The 17,438-nt window shown below is 35.5% G+C and overlaps 1 protein-coding gene across 1 annotated transcript; it reads left to right on the top strand.

The window, feature by feature from the left end:
• Positions 1 to 7,455: 7,455 nt before the first annotated feature.
• LOC126602967 (uncharacterized) lies at positions 7,456 to 10,886 on the top strand. The gene is made up of 4 exons (XM_050269759.1): positions 7,456 to 8,131; positions 8,552 to 8,662; positions 8,747 to 8,758; positions 10,558 to 10,886. Exons 1-4 carry the CDS (start codon positions 7,456 to 7,458, stop codon positions 10,884 to 10,886), a joined length of 1,128 nt encoding a protein of 375 aa, XP_050125716.1.
• Positions 10,887 to 17,438: the final 6,552 nt, after the last annotated feature.

Here is a 17,438-nt window from a genome sequence, read left to right as displayed (position 1 = left end):
GATAAAATACAACCTAAATTGAAAACTTTATTCTTTTTTTTTTACTAAAAAAAAAGAATAAAACAAATAGTTAAGTAATAACTAAAAAAAATATTAAAACTAAATAGTAAAGGAATAACAAACCTCTTGATATAAAAAGAAATTTTTTATTACTCCTTTACTTTCAAGAAGGCAGAAAATGCAAACCCAGTTGCAGCAGGTTCTGGGCGTGTCTCATTCTTCTAGGCGAATATAATGTGACCTTTTAAAAGTTTAGTTTAATAAAATTTCTGCAGGCAGACAACTTTAATCACCTTTTGTAGACCTTAATGAATGGTTCGAAAACTAAATTATTTTTTCCTTAAGATTTTGTGGTATCCACTAGTGTAAGTATTTTAAATTAAAGATCAAATTCGTTCATTGTATTCATATAGGGTCAAGGAGTGTAACTGAAAAAAAATCATCAAAATCGGAGTGAAAATAACCGTTAAATCGTGATTTTTCGTTTATAACTGTCGAAAAGTTTTGTCCAGTTACTTGATCTCTGAATGTTTTTTATTTTATTTTTGCGATTTTTGGCTTATGCGATCTCGAAGTATATACAAACAACTGTGACTGTTCGATCGTTGAAACTAGTTTCGTAGAATGCGTATCCCATCAAGTTTAATGGTATATATTGATAAGTCCATATTATACCGCATATTTTACCGTATTCTTAGTTATAGTTTATTGGTTATTTTGGTAGAATTTTGATACTTTGTTATATATTTTCAATGTAGGACATTCAACTTCCTCTAGAGTGAAAAGTGATCAAATGGATGACTTTTGGAGTGATTCCAATTGGAGGATGTTTGTGAGTCTTTCAAGATGATTTATCAAAATTTCAGATTTTTTTACCAAGCCGTTTGACCGTGGCGATGAAACAAAGACCTAGCGCACAACTTTCCAAGATTGGCGTTTCTGGATGTTTTGGGTATTTTGGAGGTCAAGATGACATATTTGAGGAACATTCCTTCTGAGAATTTGTTAGGGATGTCTCAAGATTTCAAAAGAGACCTTTTGGGACCAAATCGGAGTTGATTTGGTGAGTCAAAAGTCTGATTTTCTGAGAAATCCGAATTTCAGTTCAAATAGGAAACTTTTTATTTCCTAGTTATCTTATTCTATTATGTTTCCTAGTTTTTAGAAGACCTTTTATAGGTAGGATTTTATTTTGTAGTAGTATAAATAAGGCTATTTAGCCATTAGAGAGGGGGGAGGGGCATCAATTTGGAGAACTTAGCAAGGCTTTGACAATTTGTATTTCAAGGTGTTTTCTATCCTTTTTCTATTTCAATAAAATTCCTTTTGTTTTATGGTTGTTTGTAACTGATTTTCGTTTGTTAGGGCGATGCCTTGAGCCTTAGCAGGAATATGTAGTCTTTATTTAATTGTTTATGATATTATACATGCATGCTTTGAATTATTAATCACTGTGTTTAAACTGCCGCTATATCTTAATGCTTAGCGACCATTAGGACGTCTAGATAAGTAATCGGATGGAATTTGGTCGGAATACCATTGGAGGATTGAGTATTGCTTCTTGTGATTGATAGTTGTAATTTCACTTATGGTGAATGCCACGTCTTAAGGGTTGCATAGTTTTTCAAAGGGTTTTCACAAAGCGTAATGAGTCATGCATGTTTATATTTGATCTGAATGCCATAGACGGATTGCATGCTTGATATACGTTCTTACTTGAATGCCACAAGTAGAATATGCATAAAGAAAACGTAACCTTCAAAGTTGCATGGGTAATTCATAAGTAATTAGTCTACATTGGATTGTTAAGGGGATGGCGGAACCCTAGTGCTTTTCCAAATTTGTTTCTCAAAACCTTTTCTCTTTGATTTGTTTACTTCTTAATTGGTTATTCGTTGTTTTTCCTAATTACTTTTATTAAATTCGTTTTTATTATTTATAAATTCAAAATCAACCTTTTTCAATCTTTGTTTTTAAATAATTAACTAAGATTTTTGTTTTGCATAAATTGTTTTAAATAATCCCTGTGGAAAATGACATTACTTGAGCCGTTTATACTACAACTACCTTGTTCTTTTGCAAGTATTTTTAAGTGTTTTTATCCTTACTTTTGCAGGTGCTAAAAAAAAAGAAAAAAAATATATCAAGTTATTAGGTGTGAAGTGTTAAATAAAGAGGATGAAAGGTAGAGATTTTAGTCGAGTCTCCTTAACCATGTTGGTTCACTTTACACCAAAGGAAGTTCATGAATTATTTTCTAATTAATTAAAAATGGCTTAGACTCTGTGGTGGGATTAATTGGAACTTTTGGAGAGATGTTCTAATTTTTAACATTTTCTATGGATTGCAACTTGAAAGTGAAATTTTTGTCTCTTAGTTAGTTTTGTTTAAGTATCTAGTTTGTTAGTTTTTATATTTGTTTTTGAGTTTTGTTTTGCTTGAGGACAACCAAAAAGCTAAGTTTGGGGGTATTTGATGAGTCCATATTATACCATATATTTTACCCTATTCTTAGTTATAGTTTATTGGTTATTTTGGTAGAATTTTTATACTTTGTTATATATTTTCAATGTATAGACATTTGACTTCCTCTGGAGCAAAAAGTGACCAAACAGATGACTTTTGGAGTGATTCTAATTGGAGGATATTTGTGAGTCTTTCACGATGATTGTATCAAAGTTTCAGGTTTTTTTTACCAAGCCGTTTGACAGTGGCGATGAAATAAAGGACCAGCGCGCAGCTTTTCCAGATTGACGTTTATGGACATTTTGGATATTTTGGAGGTCAAGATGGCATATTTTGAGGAGCATTCCTTCTGAGAATTTGTTAGGGACGTCTCAAGCTTTCCAAAGAGACCTTTTGGGTCAAAATCAGAGTTGATTTGTTCGATCAAAAGTCTGATTTTCTGAGAAGTCCAAATTTCAGTTCAAATAGGAAACCTTTTATTTCCTAGTTATCTTATTCTATTATGTTTCCAAGTTTTTAGAAGACCTTTTCTAGGTAGGATTTTATGTTGTAGTAGTATAAATAAGGTTATTTAGCCATTAGAGAGGGGGAGGGGCATCAATTTGGGGAACTTAGCTAGGCTTTGACAATTTGTATTTCAAGGTGTTTTCTATCCTTTTTCTATTTCAATAAAATTCATTTTTCTTCCTCCTTGCTCTTGGACAAAATTACACCTACAAAACAAATAACACCTTAGGTCAAGGCCAAGGGCCTCACACGCCCACAATGAATTTTTTTGTGGGGGGGGGGGGGGAGTTGGGGGTTTTGGCTGAAGAACCTTCAATGTCAAAGTTAGAATTTTAAGGGAAAAGTTGGAGAATTTAGAGAATTTAGGAAGAGAATTGGAATTGAGTTTTGGAGAGAATGAGGGTGTTTATATAGGGGTGTGGCTGGCCCCCTTGGGAGGAGATGGATCGGCCACTTGGATGGCTTTTTGGGTTAGGTTCTTGATTTGTAGCGAATTAGTAAATTAATTGAATAATAAATCAATTAATTAGCTAATTAATATAATTAAAAAGGAATGATTTGGGGGTTCCTTGTGGAGAAGATTCGATGAGGATGGATGAAATAGGTTTTGAATTAATACCTATTTTGGGCACTTTTGACTTGGTTAAGGGATGATTGCCCGCTGCTCGTGTGTAGAAATGTCGGTGTGCCTCGAGGGTAATTTTGTCTTTTTAACCCAAAAATCCACGTGTCGTCACTTGATTATTTTAGGCTCCACAAACGCCCCCACACCTTTTGGGCTGCTCGCAGAAAAGGGCAACAGGTGTACATATTTTATTGCTTTAGGAAACTTAGGATTGTTTCCTATTTCGATGTAGATTCCCTTTTTAATTGGAAATTAGATCCTTCTAAGAAAGGGAAATAAATCACTTCTAAAGTCTATTTAAGTCTACCTTAAGTAGATACTTAAATCAACTTTAGAGAGCAATTTATTCTACCTTACAAGAGAGAGAAAGCTAGAGGATACTCGTTCCCCCTCCTTTAGCAATATTCTACACTTGTCCATGCAAATGACCGTCTTTTGTTGCTTTTTTCATCTTCTTCGTGTCGCATCGTGGTAAGAAAAAAGTAATTTTCCTTGTCTTCTTCTTGGATAGTGTTGTCATGGGGCAGCCGTCGGGGTGGTGCGGCACGTCGGCTGGTAATGGCCAGGAGTTAGCTCGGCATGGGCCTAGGAGGTGTTGCGGTAGGGATCACTGCTTGGGCTGATCGGCTTGGCTAGAGCCAATGGCAGCTTGTGTGGCTGGGGCCGTGGATTGAGGCGTTGGGCCTAGTGCTAGGCGAGTTGCATGGCTCATGTCTTTTGGGCACTTGGACCTGACGCGGGCCAAGCTGGCGATTGAGAGAAATGAAGTCATGGGCCTCATGGGCTGCTGGAATGCTGGGTATGTAGGCCTCCTGCCTGCTGGTCTAAGATAAAAAAAATTAGGAAAAAGCTAGTATGGGTTGAGCTCCCCTGCTGAGTACCGTGAATGGCGTTGGCTGCTTACTCCTCTTTGCCGGGAGAAAGGTGGGCAGCTCCCGAGAGAGAAGGTAAAGAGGATCAAGGCAGATACATTGGCTTGTCTGATCGCTGTCGTGGAGCCTACTATGAACGAATGTGGAAAGAAGAGATCTTCCTCGCTTGCTCAAGAGATGCCGGTTGAGAAAAAACTGAAAACTTCCTCCGCTGCTTGTGAGGGTCCGCCTGCTGCCGAGAGGCTTGTGATTGACATGACTTCTTCCAATGGGAAGAAAAATGAGGCCACAGACGGATTGCATATTTGATATACGTTCTAGCTTGAATACCACGAGTAGAATATGCATTAGGAAAACCTAACCTTCAAAGTTGCATGAGTAATTCATAAGTAATTAGTATATCTACATAGGATTGTTAAGGGGACGGAGGAACCCTAGTGTTTTTCCAAATTTATTTTCAAAACTATTTTCTTTTGTTTTCTTTACTTTCTCAATTCATTTAATTGTTTTAATTTAAAATTCATTTTTAATTTTAGGTCATAAAATCAACATTTAACGAAACTTTGTTTTGAATAGTTAATTAAGAATTAGTGTAAATACAAATTATTCAATCAATCCCTGTGGAAATGACCTTACTTGAGCTGCTATACTACGACTACCTTGTACTCTTGCAAGTATTTTTTAGTGTTTTTATCCCTACCTTTGCAAGTGGTAAAAATCCCTATCATATATATTTATTAAGTAGCTTTAAATTTATTTATTTTGTTATAACACTTAAGAAATTGAATGGTATATATATTTATTATGTAGCTTTAAATTTATTATTGTAGTTCGGATCGATTTTTTGTTAGAAAAATATATTATTGTGTTTTTTTTTCAAAAAAATTGAATTTGAAAGGAGTAAAGTCACATTTTTAGTAAAATTTATAATAATTTAAAAAAAAAAAATATAACTTGCGCGACGTCACATGGGGTCGTTGTGCAAACATACTTTGCGTGACGCGACAACCAATTCGTTACGCACCAATCAATGTGTCACGCAAAGGCTATTTGCGTGACGAACAAAATACGTCGTCGCGCAAAGGGTTTTTGTGGTCCACTTGTGTAAATATTTTTAATTGACGATCGAATTAATTTATTGTATTCATATAGGATCAAAGAGTGTAGCTATAAAAATCATCAAAATTAGAGTTAAAATAAGATTTTTCGTTTATAACCGTCGAAAAGTTTTGTCCTAATACTTGATCTCTGAATGTTTATTTTTTGCGATTTTGGCGTATGTGATCTCAAAGTATATAAAAACATGTTTGACAATTGGATCGTTGAAACTAGTTTCATAGAATGCGTATCCCGTCAAAACAATAGATTCACTAACACTTAAGGGTTTATTTATACTTTCATTAAGTTTAACATAAAAAGTTGTGGTATCCACTAGCGTAAATATTTTAAATTGACGATCAAATTTGTTCATTATATTCATATAGGGTCAAGGAGTGTAGTTGTAAAAAATCATCAAAATCGGAGTTAAATAACCGTTAAATCGTGATTTTTCGTTTATAACTGTCGAAAAGTTTTGTCCCGTTGCTTGATCTCTGAATGTTTGTTTTTTTGCAATTTTTGGCGTATGCGATCTCGAAGTATATACAAACATGTTTGACTGTTGGATCGTTTAAACTAGTTTCGTAGAATGCGTATCCCATCAAAATCATAAATTCACTATCACTTGAAGTTTATTTATACTTTCATTAAGTATAACTTAAGAAATTGAATGGTATGTATATTTATTAAGTAGCTTTAAATTTATTATTGTAGTTCGGATCAGGTTTTTGTTAAAACAATATATTATTGTGGATTTTATGTAAAAAACATTGAATTTGAAGGGAATAAAGCCACATTTTCAGTAAATTTTATAATATATATATTTTTAAATATAACTAGCGTGACGCCACAATGAATTGTTGCACAAAGTGTAATAGCACGACGCTACAATGGGGTCGTCGCTCAAAAACTAATAGCGCGACGGCATAATTCTTACTTGTGTCGCACAAGTTGTTAAAATTGTGGCAGTCCAATTGTAAAAAATAGGCGCTTATTTAAATAAAGAATTACTATTAACACTCTAAAAATCTTCTACACTCTAAACTTTCTATATTAGAAAGAAAAATAAAGTGTAAAATGAGATTTTTATACTACCAATAACACTTCCCTTTGGAATATTGCCAAATTACTTGGATAAAATGGAAAAGAGTCCTTCCTCTTCATCCCTCTCACTCATCTCGCCCCCTCTCTCTCACTTCGTCTCGCGTAGCCTTCCTCCCGATTGCACCCAGCCAGCCTCCTCCTCATCCTTCTCGAATCCTGGTTTCAATGGTATCAATGGTATCATCCTTCTCGAATCCTGGTTTCTCTCCTGTGCACACCCACCCACCTCATTTTTTTGCCATGGTTGCTATGAGCAAGACTTCGATTCGCGAGACCGTGGATGCTGTATTCGCACCCTTCCTTGCTAAGATCTGCCGTGAATTTGCTTTGCTCCACCGTGAATTGGCTCTCAGCGTTGTGGGAGACTCCACTTCAACCCTTATGTTCGCTATCAGCGAATGAGGAGTTTCTGATCCGGCCCCAATGATTTCCGATGACGCTGCATCAATCGATCTCGGTCACAAAACAATTCCAATAGTCAGACAGCCCAACAGAGACGACAGCCCATCACAAATCTCCTTGGTAACACCAATCGGTTCCGTTCCGCCATTACTCTCATCATCGCCTTTATTGCGAGCAATAACAAATTCTCCTGTCAAGCCATAGTAGAACTCGAACGCTTCAATGGCGCCCACTCCAACAATAGCAAACCATTTTTGAGCAACCACGAAGCTCCAACAAGTGTGCAGGGTCTGGGTTTTACACCAACCTCGATGTCTGCTATCAATGTTACGGGCGACTCACTTCCAGCCCCGTTGTTGTCGGATGGCGTTGAATCGCTAGATGTTGATCACAATCCGCTTCTATGTTTTGGGATCCACGACGGGGAAGGCAGCTCACCGTGAATTCAGTGTTCGCAGCAGATCGAACACCACAAAGCGTCGACATGAGGTATTGACATCCTTGCTTTCCAATTTTACAAATCAGAAGGATAAATGGTATTGGATTTCGCAGTTTATTCCGGCATATTACACTGGTGTTATTGTGATCATGTATGAAGACTTCTTGATTGATAAATGTGGATGGGTTAATTGGTATCTTGTGGGACAATATGTGAAAAAAGATTTTTATGCATTGGAATTGTTTGAGAAAATGTCCGAGAAAGGTAGTGAAGACAAAATGGAAATATCTCACTGGAGAGCCCTCTACAGTTTTGAGAACACTAATTATATCTGGAATCCCTCTGGTTGCACAATTATTGTTGAGGTTTTAGTAAGTAAATTTCAAGGAATCTCTGCTACTTTTCACCAATATGCTACAAGTAAACCACCAATTGCCTTTGATATTCCCTGGAAGCCAACCCCAAATTATAATTACAAATGGAATGAGCTTTCCCAATTTCAAAATGTGGAGTTCGATCATGTTGCCAAGGCAATTGAGAATGTGGGGGTCAGATGGATAGTACTACCAACTACTTCAATCTTATTTCTCTTGGTTGCTGAAAAGTCTAAGAGACAAAGTGAATGCACTATGGGCACCTATTTTGATTTAGTATGCTCTCTCGAAGGTCACCTGGAAAATTAAATTAGCAATTGAGGGTTTTAGTGTTAAATCGAATTTTCGGGTTAGGAATTAGGAGCATATATTTCAGCGTGATTCCTCCGTAAATACGAGCAGTCTATCTATCTATGAAGCTTTAGGATTTTTTATTTATTTGATTTGTTTGATCTGGGATTTGTATATTGGACATGTAAATATCATGCATGTAACATATAGGTAGGTGAGTGTTTATGCTACAATTGGATTTGGAGTTTGATATAGGAGTTGAGGTATCAGTTTGTGAAACTGGGGTTACCGGAATTCGATTTCTGCGGCTCAGACATGTAATTACTGCTTTTCTTGTTTAATGTTCGATTGTTTTCTAATACCTTGTTTCCAGGAAACTGGAAGATTAAGGTGTATTTGAGAGAGATCCTCATTGAGAATGGGCAGGATAACCGCAACGATAGTTTGCCAATAAATATTGAGTGCAATGCTGCATCTCTGGATGGTTGACTTGAAACTACTGTAATAGTATAAATATGTTTTTTGGTTTTCCCTTTTCCAGAATGTGAATTGTTTTGTTTCTCTTCAGGTTTGGTCGGTGGTAAGACGATTTGATCAACCACAAAAGTATAAGCCATTTTTCAGCAGGTGTGTGGTGCAGGGAAATCTTGAGATTGGAGGTCTCAGAGAAGTTGATGTTAAGTCTGGGCTTCCTACGACAACAAGTACTGAGAGATTGGAACTTCTTGACGATGACGAGCATATTCTTAGCATTAAAATAAGAGAACTTTAACGAAAAGCATCCGGTACTGTTCACTTTAACGAAAAACCACATTTTTACACTAAAATGTCAATCCTGGTACTATTCACTTTACCCTTTATTTTGTCCTTATCATTAAAACTCAAAGTTTTCAAGCCCTTTTCATTAGTTTTTCTTTAAAATAATTGGTGGGGATCACAGACTCAGGGTATGGAGATTCTTTCCTTTTATAATCCAGCACATACTATTGTCATCAATATGTCGTCATTTATATTTTTGAACTTCTGAAGAACCCAATCTCTTGTATATGATACTGCTCTAGACTTCCACAACGCATTAAACAATTGATGAGACAGCTTTATGGGCAAGAGAAATTATTGACGGATATCCAACTCAGAAAGAGGAATCCACATCAGGTGAACAGCAATTGGAATACCACAGGCAAGCACTTTCATGTACAGCCCATCAAACCCTCCAAAATCTTTAAATATCATTTCAAATTCCTGGTATGAGAATTTAAAAATTAGAAACATAATTAAGATAGCTATTTGCTGCATGCATAATCTGTTTATCTTTCTTTAGCTACATGCTTGCTTGAGAGTTATTAAAGGAGGGGTTTTGTCTCGTATTTGCAATGCGCCTATGTCGTAAGATACACTTTTAGGATTAATAATTGGATTAAGGCAGATTTCCAATATATAAATCATGTACCAATTGCCAATATGACGACCTCTTATCTCTTCGAATTTTCTCTCTACCTTAGCTGGCTAGCTATGAACTTGATTATATTATCATGATGTCAATCAATTTAATCATTGAATTACTGCTTTTATTTCAAATGGTAGCTACAAGCCAACCTTATCTTCCATATACTTAAGCTTTCAATTTGCTTTGAGAACTATTAAATGTAATGAACTTTGGTATTACCTCTGTTCCCTTAATCTGTATATTGCCTTTGTTTCCTAAATCTTCTCTGCAACCTATTGGAGTCTAAGTGAGAAATGGCTCATTTCTTACGTTTTATCACATGGCAGCTCATATTTAAAACAAAGAGGGTGTGCTTTTATATTTGTCTTGCAAAGTAATACTTTCCCATCCAAAAGTTTGGTACGTCTTGGAGTCCTCTCATGTTTTCAATTGCTCTAATTTATTATTACTTGGTCTTCTCTGAGTTGTATTTCCCTCCAAATTGCTAGTGCTTTGCTTTCTCATGTTTCTTGCTTCGAACATTACTAGATAACAACGACTGATTCCTGAACATGTCTTCAACTATCAAGGGGGGCGCTTAAGAGGGTTTGACATGTAGGTGTAGATATATGTGGTTGAGAGGTATTGACGTTTAAAGCCATGCATTGCAAATGGTTTTTATGAAGGAATTTTAGTATGGTGCAACTGCATTCGAATGTAATTACTTTTCATGCTAATAACATTTCTTACTTTTATGTGCATCGAAGGTAGAAGAAATACTACTTTTGAATTAGTATTGTTTCTACCTTTGCATACTGCTTTATATATATGTGAACAAATGCAAGAAAGGATATGATATTACTTTGGCTGCTAATTGATTAGTTTTAAATGCAAGAAAGGATTAGTTTCAAATGTTATATTTTTATGGTTCATAAAGTGTATAAATGTCGCAGTTGATCACTCATCGTCGAAGTGTGACCAATGCGCCTTTCGCATTATCAGCACTTACTGCTTCAGCCGTCGTCATGGCAAGGCAGTTCGGTGTATGGGGAAGGTGTGGGTTCGTGAGACGGATGCCTCCTCTTCCAGATCGACCACAGGACATGTCATCGCCCTGACGGAGGAAGTGGCAACCCTAAAAGATCAGCTTGTGGCCCATGACGAGAAGATGAATATGATCTTATGGGCCTTACAGATGTCCGGCCTCCAAATGTCGATGCTAGCACTTGATCTTGCTCCACCTTCGACTTCCCAGCCACTTCGCCCAGCCGATACCCAGTAGCCTGATGCATTAAACCTAAGACTACTTGTAGTTTTTTCTTTTATGTTCGGACATCTTGTATGTACATGTTCATATATTTTATAATTAAATATTTTGTCTTGGTTTATTCATTATTGTTTATAATTTAATTACAATATTTATAAAAATTAAATAAAAAATATTTTTGCCAAAAAAAAAAAGAAAAAAAAAGGGTTTGCGTGTCGCAGGTTACTTCTTCGTTGCGCAAAAGGTCTTTGTGCGACACATGTTTTGTCGTTCGGCAAAGATATTTTGCGCAACGCAGGTGAGGTTATTGTGTAAAGACATTTTGCGTGACGCAGGTTCTGTCATCACGCAAACCCTGCTTTCACTGCCTTTGTGCAACGGTTGGCGCATGACGAAGAATTCGTCGCGCTAATTTTCAGGTAACATTTTTCGACTTTGCGCGACGAAAGTACATGCGTCGTGCAAATTGTTTTTTGTACTAGTGCGAATTACTCACTTTTTACTTGGTCCCAAAATAATTCTCTTACTGTTGTATTAGTTTATGTTGATGATATCGTTATTACAAGGATAATTCTCAAGTAATTGAAATGGTGAAAGACTATTTCCATCGTCATTTTTGCATTAAGGATTTGGGACTTCTGAACTATTTCTTAGGGTATGGAGGTGGCAAGATCTGGAAAGGGATATTTGTCTCGCAATGCAAATATGCCCTCGAGGTCATTGGCGATGAGGGTTTACTAGGTGCTCGACCCTCAGCGTTCCCCATTGAGGAATTCCTTTCCATGACCCCACCAGTTACAGTCGTTTGGTGGGACGACTTATATATCTGACAATGACCATGCTAGACATTAATTTTGCCGTTCACATCTTGAGCCGTTTTATACACGAGGCGCATCAGCCATATCTAGAGGCCGTAATAAGGGTCCTGCTTTGTATTAAAGGATCACCGGGTCAAGGTTTGTTCTTTCCATCTCAAAATAATATCAAGTTAAAGGCATTTTGTGTCTCAAATTGGGCAACTTGCCCTATCACCAAACGATCAGTTACAAGCTATTGTACATTTCTTGGGAATGCACTGATTTCCTGGAAAACAAAGAAACAAAGTACCGTTGCACATTCCTCCGCTGAAGTGGAGTACCGAGCCATGGCAGATGTGTGTTGTGAACTCATATGGCTTTGTTACATACTCAATGAGTTACATGTTGAACGTCCGAAGGCAGCAACTTTACATTGTGACAACCAATCTACTTTACAAGTTTCCAAGAATCCTGTTTTTCATGAGCAAACAAAGCACACAGAGCTAGATTGCCATCTAGTACGACAACATCTCACATCAGGTTTAGTTTTTGTTGTGTAGACACCGACAAGTTTGAACTTGGTTGGCTTGTTCACAAAGCCATTAGGAAAGGCTACTTTTTGAAACTCTGCTTGGCAAGTTGGGAGCGTATAATATCCACTCACCAACTTGAGGAGGCGTGTTGAGATATGATTTGCCCTTGATTTTGTCAATATATGTTTTCCTTGATTGTTGTAATTGATTATGTAATTATGTTTAAATTAGTCAAATGGCGTACTTTAGGTTAACAACTAAAAAATAGTATATAGATTGTATCAGAATCCTTGTTAAATATGATCTCCCTGTACTATGATCAATCAAAAGTATTACCATTTTCACAACTATGTCGTCTTTTTTGGTCTCAACGTCAAACGCTTGAACAATGTTGATAGGAGCATATTTATGCGACTTTGTTAGCTTGTTTCTTTGCATTTAGTGAGTTAGTTTCTGTTTATTATAATGATTTAAGCTGTTTTCGTGTGTTTGTAGGTCCAATTGGCAAATGTGACAAGAAAGAGCAATTTGGAGCAGTTTGGACTTGGAATGGATAGCATGCGTACGAAGCATAATGGATGGATGTTTTTGAAGTTTAAAGAGGCTGAAAATGTGCTACAAATCTGGAAGAATTAAATCAAGACTTGGAAGATAAGGAATCAGCTAAAAGGAAAGAATTTTTTCTTAACCAACCTTATCTTATCCAACATTATCCAAACTAACCTTATCTTATCTTATCCTACCTTATTTCTAGCTGCAAGGGGGATTCCTTTTCATATTAAACCACCTGTTATCTGGTTCTAGAAGCCCTAAATTTGTTCCGAACCACCCTATCCCTTTCCCTCTAGGAATCTGCCATGCCTATCCTTCTCCTCTACAACTTTGTGCCGTGCCCTAGCCCTATAAATACACCATTGCTGCAGAATTCAGGGAGAGTTTTAGAAAGAAATTCAAAGATAAAAAAATATACAGAGTGCCACAGCTTTGCAAGGAAGGAAGGAGAAGAAGAGCTTTGTGCTGTGACCTGCCATCCAAGGCCATTGGAGTGCTGGAGCGTTTCTGGGTTCTTTCTATCCTTAGTTTAGTTCAATGTTTATATTAGATTGGTTTCGTTTAATTGCAAACATGTGGAACTAATTTCGTTTTAGCTAGAGATGAATTCAAAGCCATGAACATATGTGTGATATGATTGATTACATCCAGTTATTGTTTTCTGAATTGTGAATGCAATTTAGTTATCTGTTTGATTGATAACTTATTCTTGTATGTTGATCAAGGAGGCCTACTTAGTTTGCATGCAGTAATTTGATGCTAGAATATAGCTAAGCTATGGATTCACCACCCTAATTGATATCTAATTAGGTTGGGATTAAAAGTTTTATTTTTTCATTCTACTTTCTGTATTTTCTGAGTAGGCGAACAAAGTTGATGGTAATTATGTGAACCCCAAAACTATCAATTCAACTCAACTTGCTTTTAATTATTACATGTGGGTTTATTGATAAATTTAAGTTTTATTGTTAATTTCATCTTGTACTTGATGGTAATTATGCAATAAGGTAAAATAGACTATTCATGTTTAAAGTTTGTAATAAAAAAATTTTAATTTCTTAATCTGTATTTGAAGAAATGTAGGAGATGCTTTTAGTAGTTATTCACTCCGCACTTGGCTACCCAGCATTTACCATGGGCACGATAACTGGTACACCCTCTGTTTCATCAAAAATCATTTGAACCAGAGATCGTTTGGCCATCCAAAATATGTATCAAATAAATGGACGCCTCATAGTGAATATGTGCTACTTGGTACTCAGATCGTCGATTTATTCCATAAATTTGAATTCAAGCATAAACCATCTCAGATTTGAATGATTTTTCCAAAGAAGATCTTTAAATGAAGATTAAGAATTTAAATCCTATTATGAATTTTATACAGTGAAGATACTCAACACATTTTCTACAGCTTTCTTGTCCCTCAAAACTCCAAGTCGATCCTCTTCTCATCTAGCAAACTACCAGTTATACTTAACATATTTTCAGTGAAACCAGGGTATGTGGAAGCGAATATAATTAAGCAAACCATTCAGGAATGTGAAAATCAGGGCTTTAAAGGAGAAGAAAAACCATGTGCCACCTCCTTAGACCAACTCCAAAATTTTTACTTTGAAAATTGAGGTTTTAGTCTAGAAACAGTTTTTCTATTCCAATGGTTATGGATTAAAATTTTAGCCCATAATTACTCTAATTTTTTTTTGGTAATTTTCTTAAAATAAAATTTATGTAGTTTACTATAATTTATTTTTATAAACATTTTAATCTAAAAATATTTATATTTTAATAAAAATTGAAAATTCACTAGACCGATCCCACGAAACAGTATTTATAGAGTTTTTGGGTAAATTTTGATTTCAATAAATTTTGTAATTGTTTTAGCCATTGGATTTAATTTTGTGCCGTATGATTTTTTTTTTACCATTAAATTTGATCATGATTTGTTTTACCATTAAATTTGATCACATTCGATCTCAGCTTTTGGATTTAATATAGGCTTTTTAGCCAAAATGGTTCATGAGATTTGCATAACTCATCATTTTGGTCTTTGAGATTTGAAATCAATAGAAGTGGTGTCTGAGTTTGTCAATCATCAATCATTTTGGTCATTCCTTGAAAAATTAAGGACTAAATGACAAGAATACCCTCAATTTAATAAACAATGGGCCAAAATGATTTGACAAAAATTGAGGGTATTTTTGTCATTTTATTTTTATTTAATGGAGATTTTTCAAGGAAGAACCAAAATGATTGATGATAGACAAACTCAGGGACGACTTCTATTGATTTCAAATCTCAGGAACTAAAGTGATGAGTTATGCAAATTACATGGATCATTTTGGCTAAAAAGCCTTTAATATATTTAAAATTATAAAATTAAAAATTAAGGGGGCTAGTCTTTTGACCTTGGCTTAAATTTTGGGTTAAATTTGTCCAAATTGTAGGTTTTAAACTAAAACTTATTTTAAGCCAAACCATTAGAGAAGTATTGGAGTTTAGGTTTTAACTAAGGGTTGTAGATGGTCTTAGAGTTGGTGATTGACCACCACTTCCAAGTTCGGAACAAATATCCAAGCAATCTCCACTGAGGTGGAAAATGGAGCTGCAACATCATTAGGTTAGGGTAATAATTCAGGTAAGGCATGTTTGTCGCTACAGACACTGATAATCCTCCAAATTGATGTGTTGTCTCCGAAACCTACACACAAATCCCTTTCTTAATTAGCACTATTTTCAACTTGATGCAATGCCCATTCATTTACATATGGTGGAATTCGTTTGCAGCAAGTAGATGAATATGGTAATAATTCAACATCTACACATATGGTGGACTGTACTAGTGAATTTACCACAAATAAGGTAATATTTGCTTGACTATGCAATTGATTTACTTATACTTTTGTATGTTTATTCATAATGTGCAATTTTGGTATGTCGTTATTCAAGAGTAGATAAGAATTAATACAATGGGCTTAAAAAGTTGGGAAGGTAAATGGTTTTGTTATTGTGACGTTATGATCTGATCAAGGTGGAAAAGATAACAGGAGTCCTAGACTTACATTGGGTTGTGAAAGGAATGGACAATATGTAAGTCGAATTCACAAAATAGACATAAAGGATGGGGATAAAAGGAATTCTGGAATGAAAAAATGTGGATGCTTGTTTCAATTAAAGGGTAAAAAGCTAGCAAATGATGATGATTGGATATTGAAGGTAGTTATTAGAGCAAGGATTCACTTGGTGGTCTTTATCCTAAAATGAGTTCAAAATAAAAGAGGCGACCAAAGGAGAAGATGCATCGCGCTCGTTCAGTTAAGCCAATTGAGTTAACTAATGCATTTCTAGTAGCATTGAGGCCATACATTATTCTTGTAAAAGATGTGGCAGCTGATGGACATTGCGGTTTTAGAGCAATTGCATCATTATTGGGTTATAATGAGGATGGATGGGTACAAGTGCGAAAAGATTTATTACAAGAGTTAGAGACTTACTCAAGTTGCTAGTCCAAGCTATATGGGTATGAAAATAGGGTCCATGAGTTGAAGCATGCATTGAGATATTTTGAAACTCATGCAAATATTAATCGGTGGATGACTATGCCTGACATGGCCCATATTATTGTATCATGTTATGGTGTGGTACTTATCCACCCATCAGATGTACAATGTCTTACAGTTTTACCTCTTAGAACATGACCACTAACAACACGTAAGGAGATTGCCTTCGGATTCACCAATTATCATTTTGTGTAGGTATGGATATAATGATTTATTGTTGGAAATTTTTGCAGGTGATCTTATAAGGATTGAATGCATTTACTTTAAGTTTAAGTTATAAATTTCTTGTAGTCTAGTTTAATTGAGTTGTACTTTTATGCATGTGTTCTTGAAATCAGGTCATCCAATTCCTCCTATAGCAACAAATTGGGAAAGATATTGTGAACCATGGTGTTTAGAATGGGCTACTCCGTACATTGCTCGTATACAACATTTCAAATCCATTTTAGGGTCTACTGTTATAACTAGAGAGATTGTGGAGCTTAACGAAAATTGAAGCTGGTAAGCAATGCCACCATGCTTATCAGTCGGACAATTCCAAATTCTATTATAATATTTTTTTTCCCAGTAAACTCCCACGTTTCAATGCTTTATAGTATTTTTTCTGACTAAATTGCTCTTGGTTTGTTCCTTAGGGAATATGACTTGGGATTTTTTTTGTCTTGTTTTGCTTTAGTAATTCGTGCTCTTCTTTTAAATCCACGTATACAATTTAATGTTTTTTTTTCTAGAATAGTTACTTAAATCTTTTTATCCCTAAGATTTTGGTTGCCCAAATCAGAACCCACCTCTTTGCAACTCCTATCTGCCTTGCCTTAATGGAATTTCAGAAAGCATTCTCCATCATCATCTAGCATAACCCCAACATACATGTGTTCCTTGCGAAAAAAACCCTAGGGGTTCAGGCTTGAGAGATGGTTTACTTGAGTAAGCTTCTGTATTTTCAATCCCGACCAAACATGTACATCAGGTTGAAGATTAGAAGACCCCGATTATTTTTTTTTTGTTGGCTTTTAGAAGAGGCTAATATTATTTGTTTATATTAAGTTATCTCTAATTATATATATATATATATATATATATATATATATATATATTAAGGGTTATTTTAAGAATAATAATGGGTAT

This window comes from Malus sylvestris, chromosome 15 (genome assembly GCF_916048215.2).
Source record: "Malus sylvestris chromosome 15, drMalSylv7.2, whole genome shotgun sequence".
Lineage (NCBI taxonomy): Eukaryota > Viridiplantae > Streptophyta > Magnoliopsida > Rosales > Rosaceae > Malus > Malus sylvestris.
The sequence above is the reverse complement of the archived record's forward strand: the minus strand, read 5'-3'. Positions and strand labels throughout refer to the sequence as shown.

Bases quoted from the DNA above. Each gene is read 5' to 3' on its own strand.
- LOC126602967 (XM_050269759.1), top strand. From the start codon at position 7,456: ATGTTGATCACAATCCGCTTCTATGTTTTGGGATCCACGACGGGGAAG. The intron at 8,132-8,551 runs GTGAATGCACTA...CCTTGTTTCCAG, and splicing joins TGAAAAGTCTAAGAGACAAA to GAAACTGGAAGATTAAGGTG.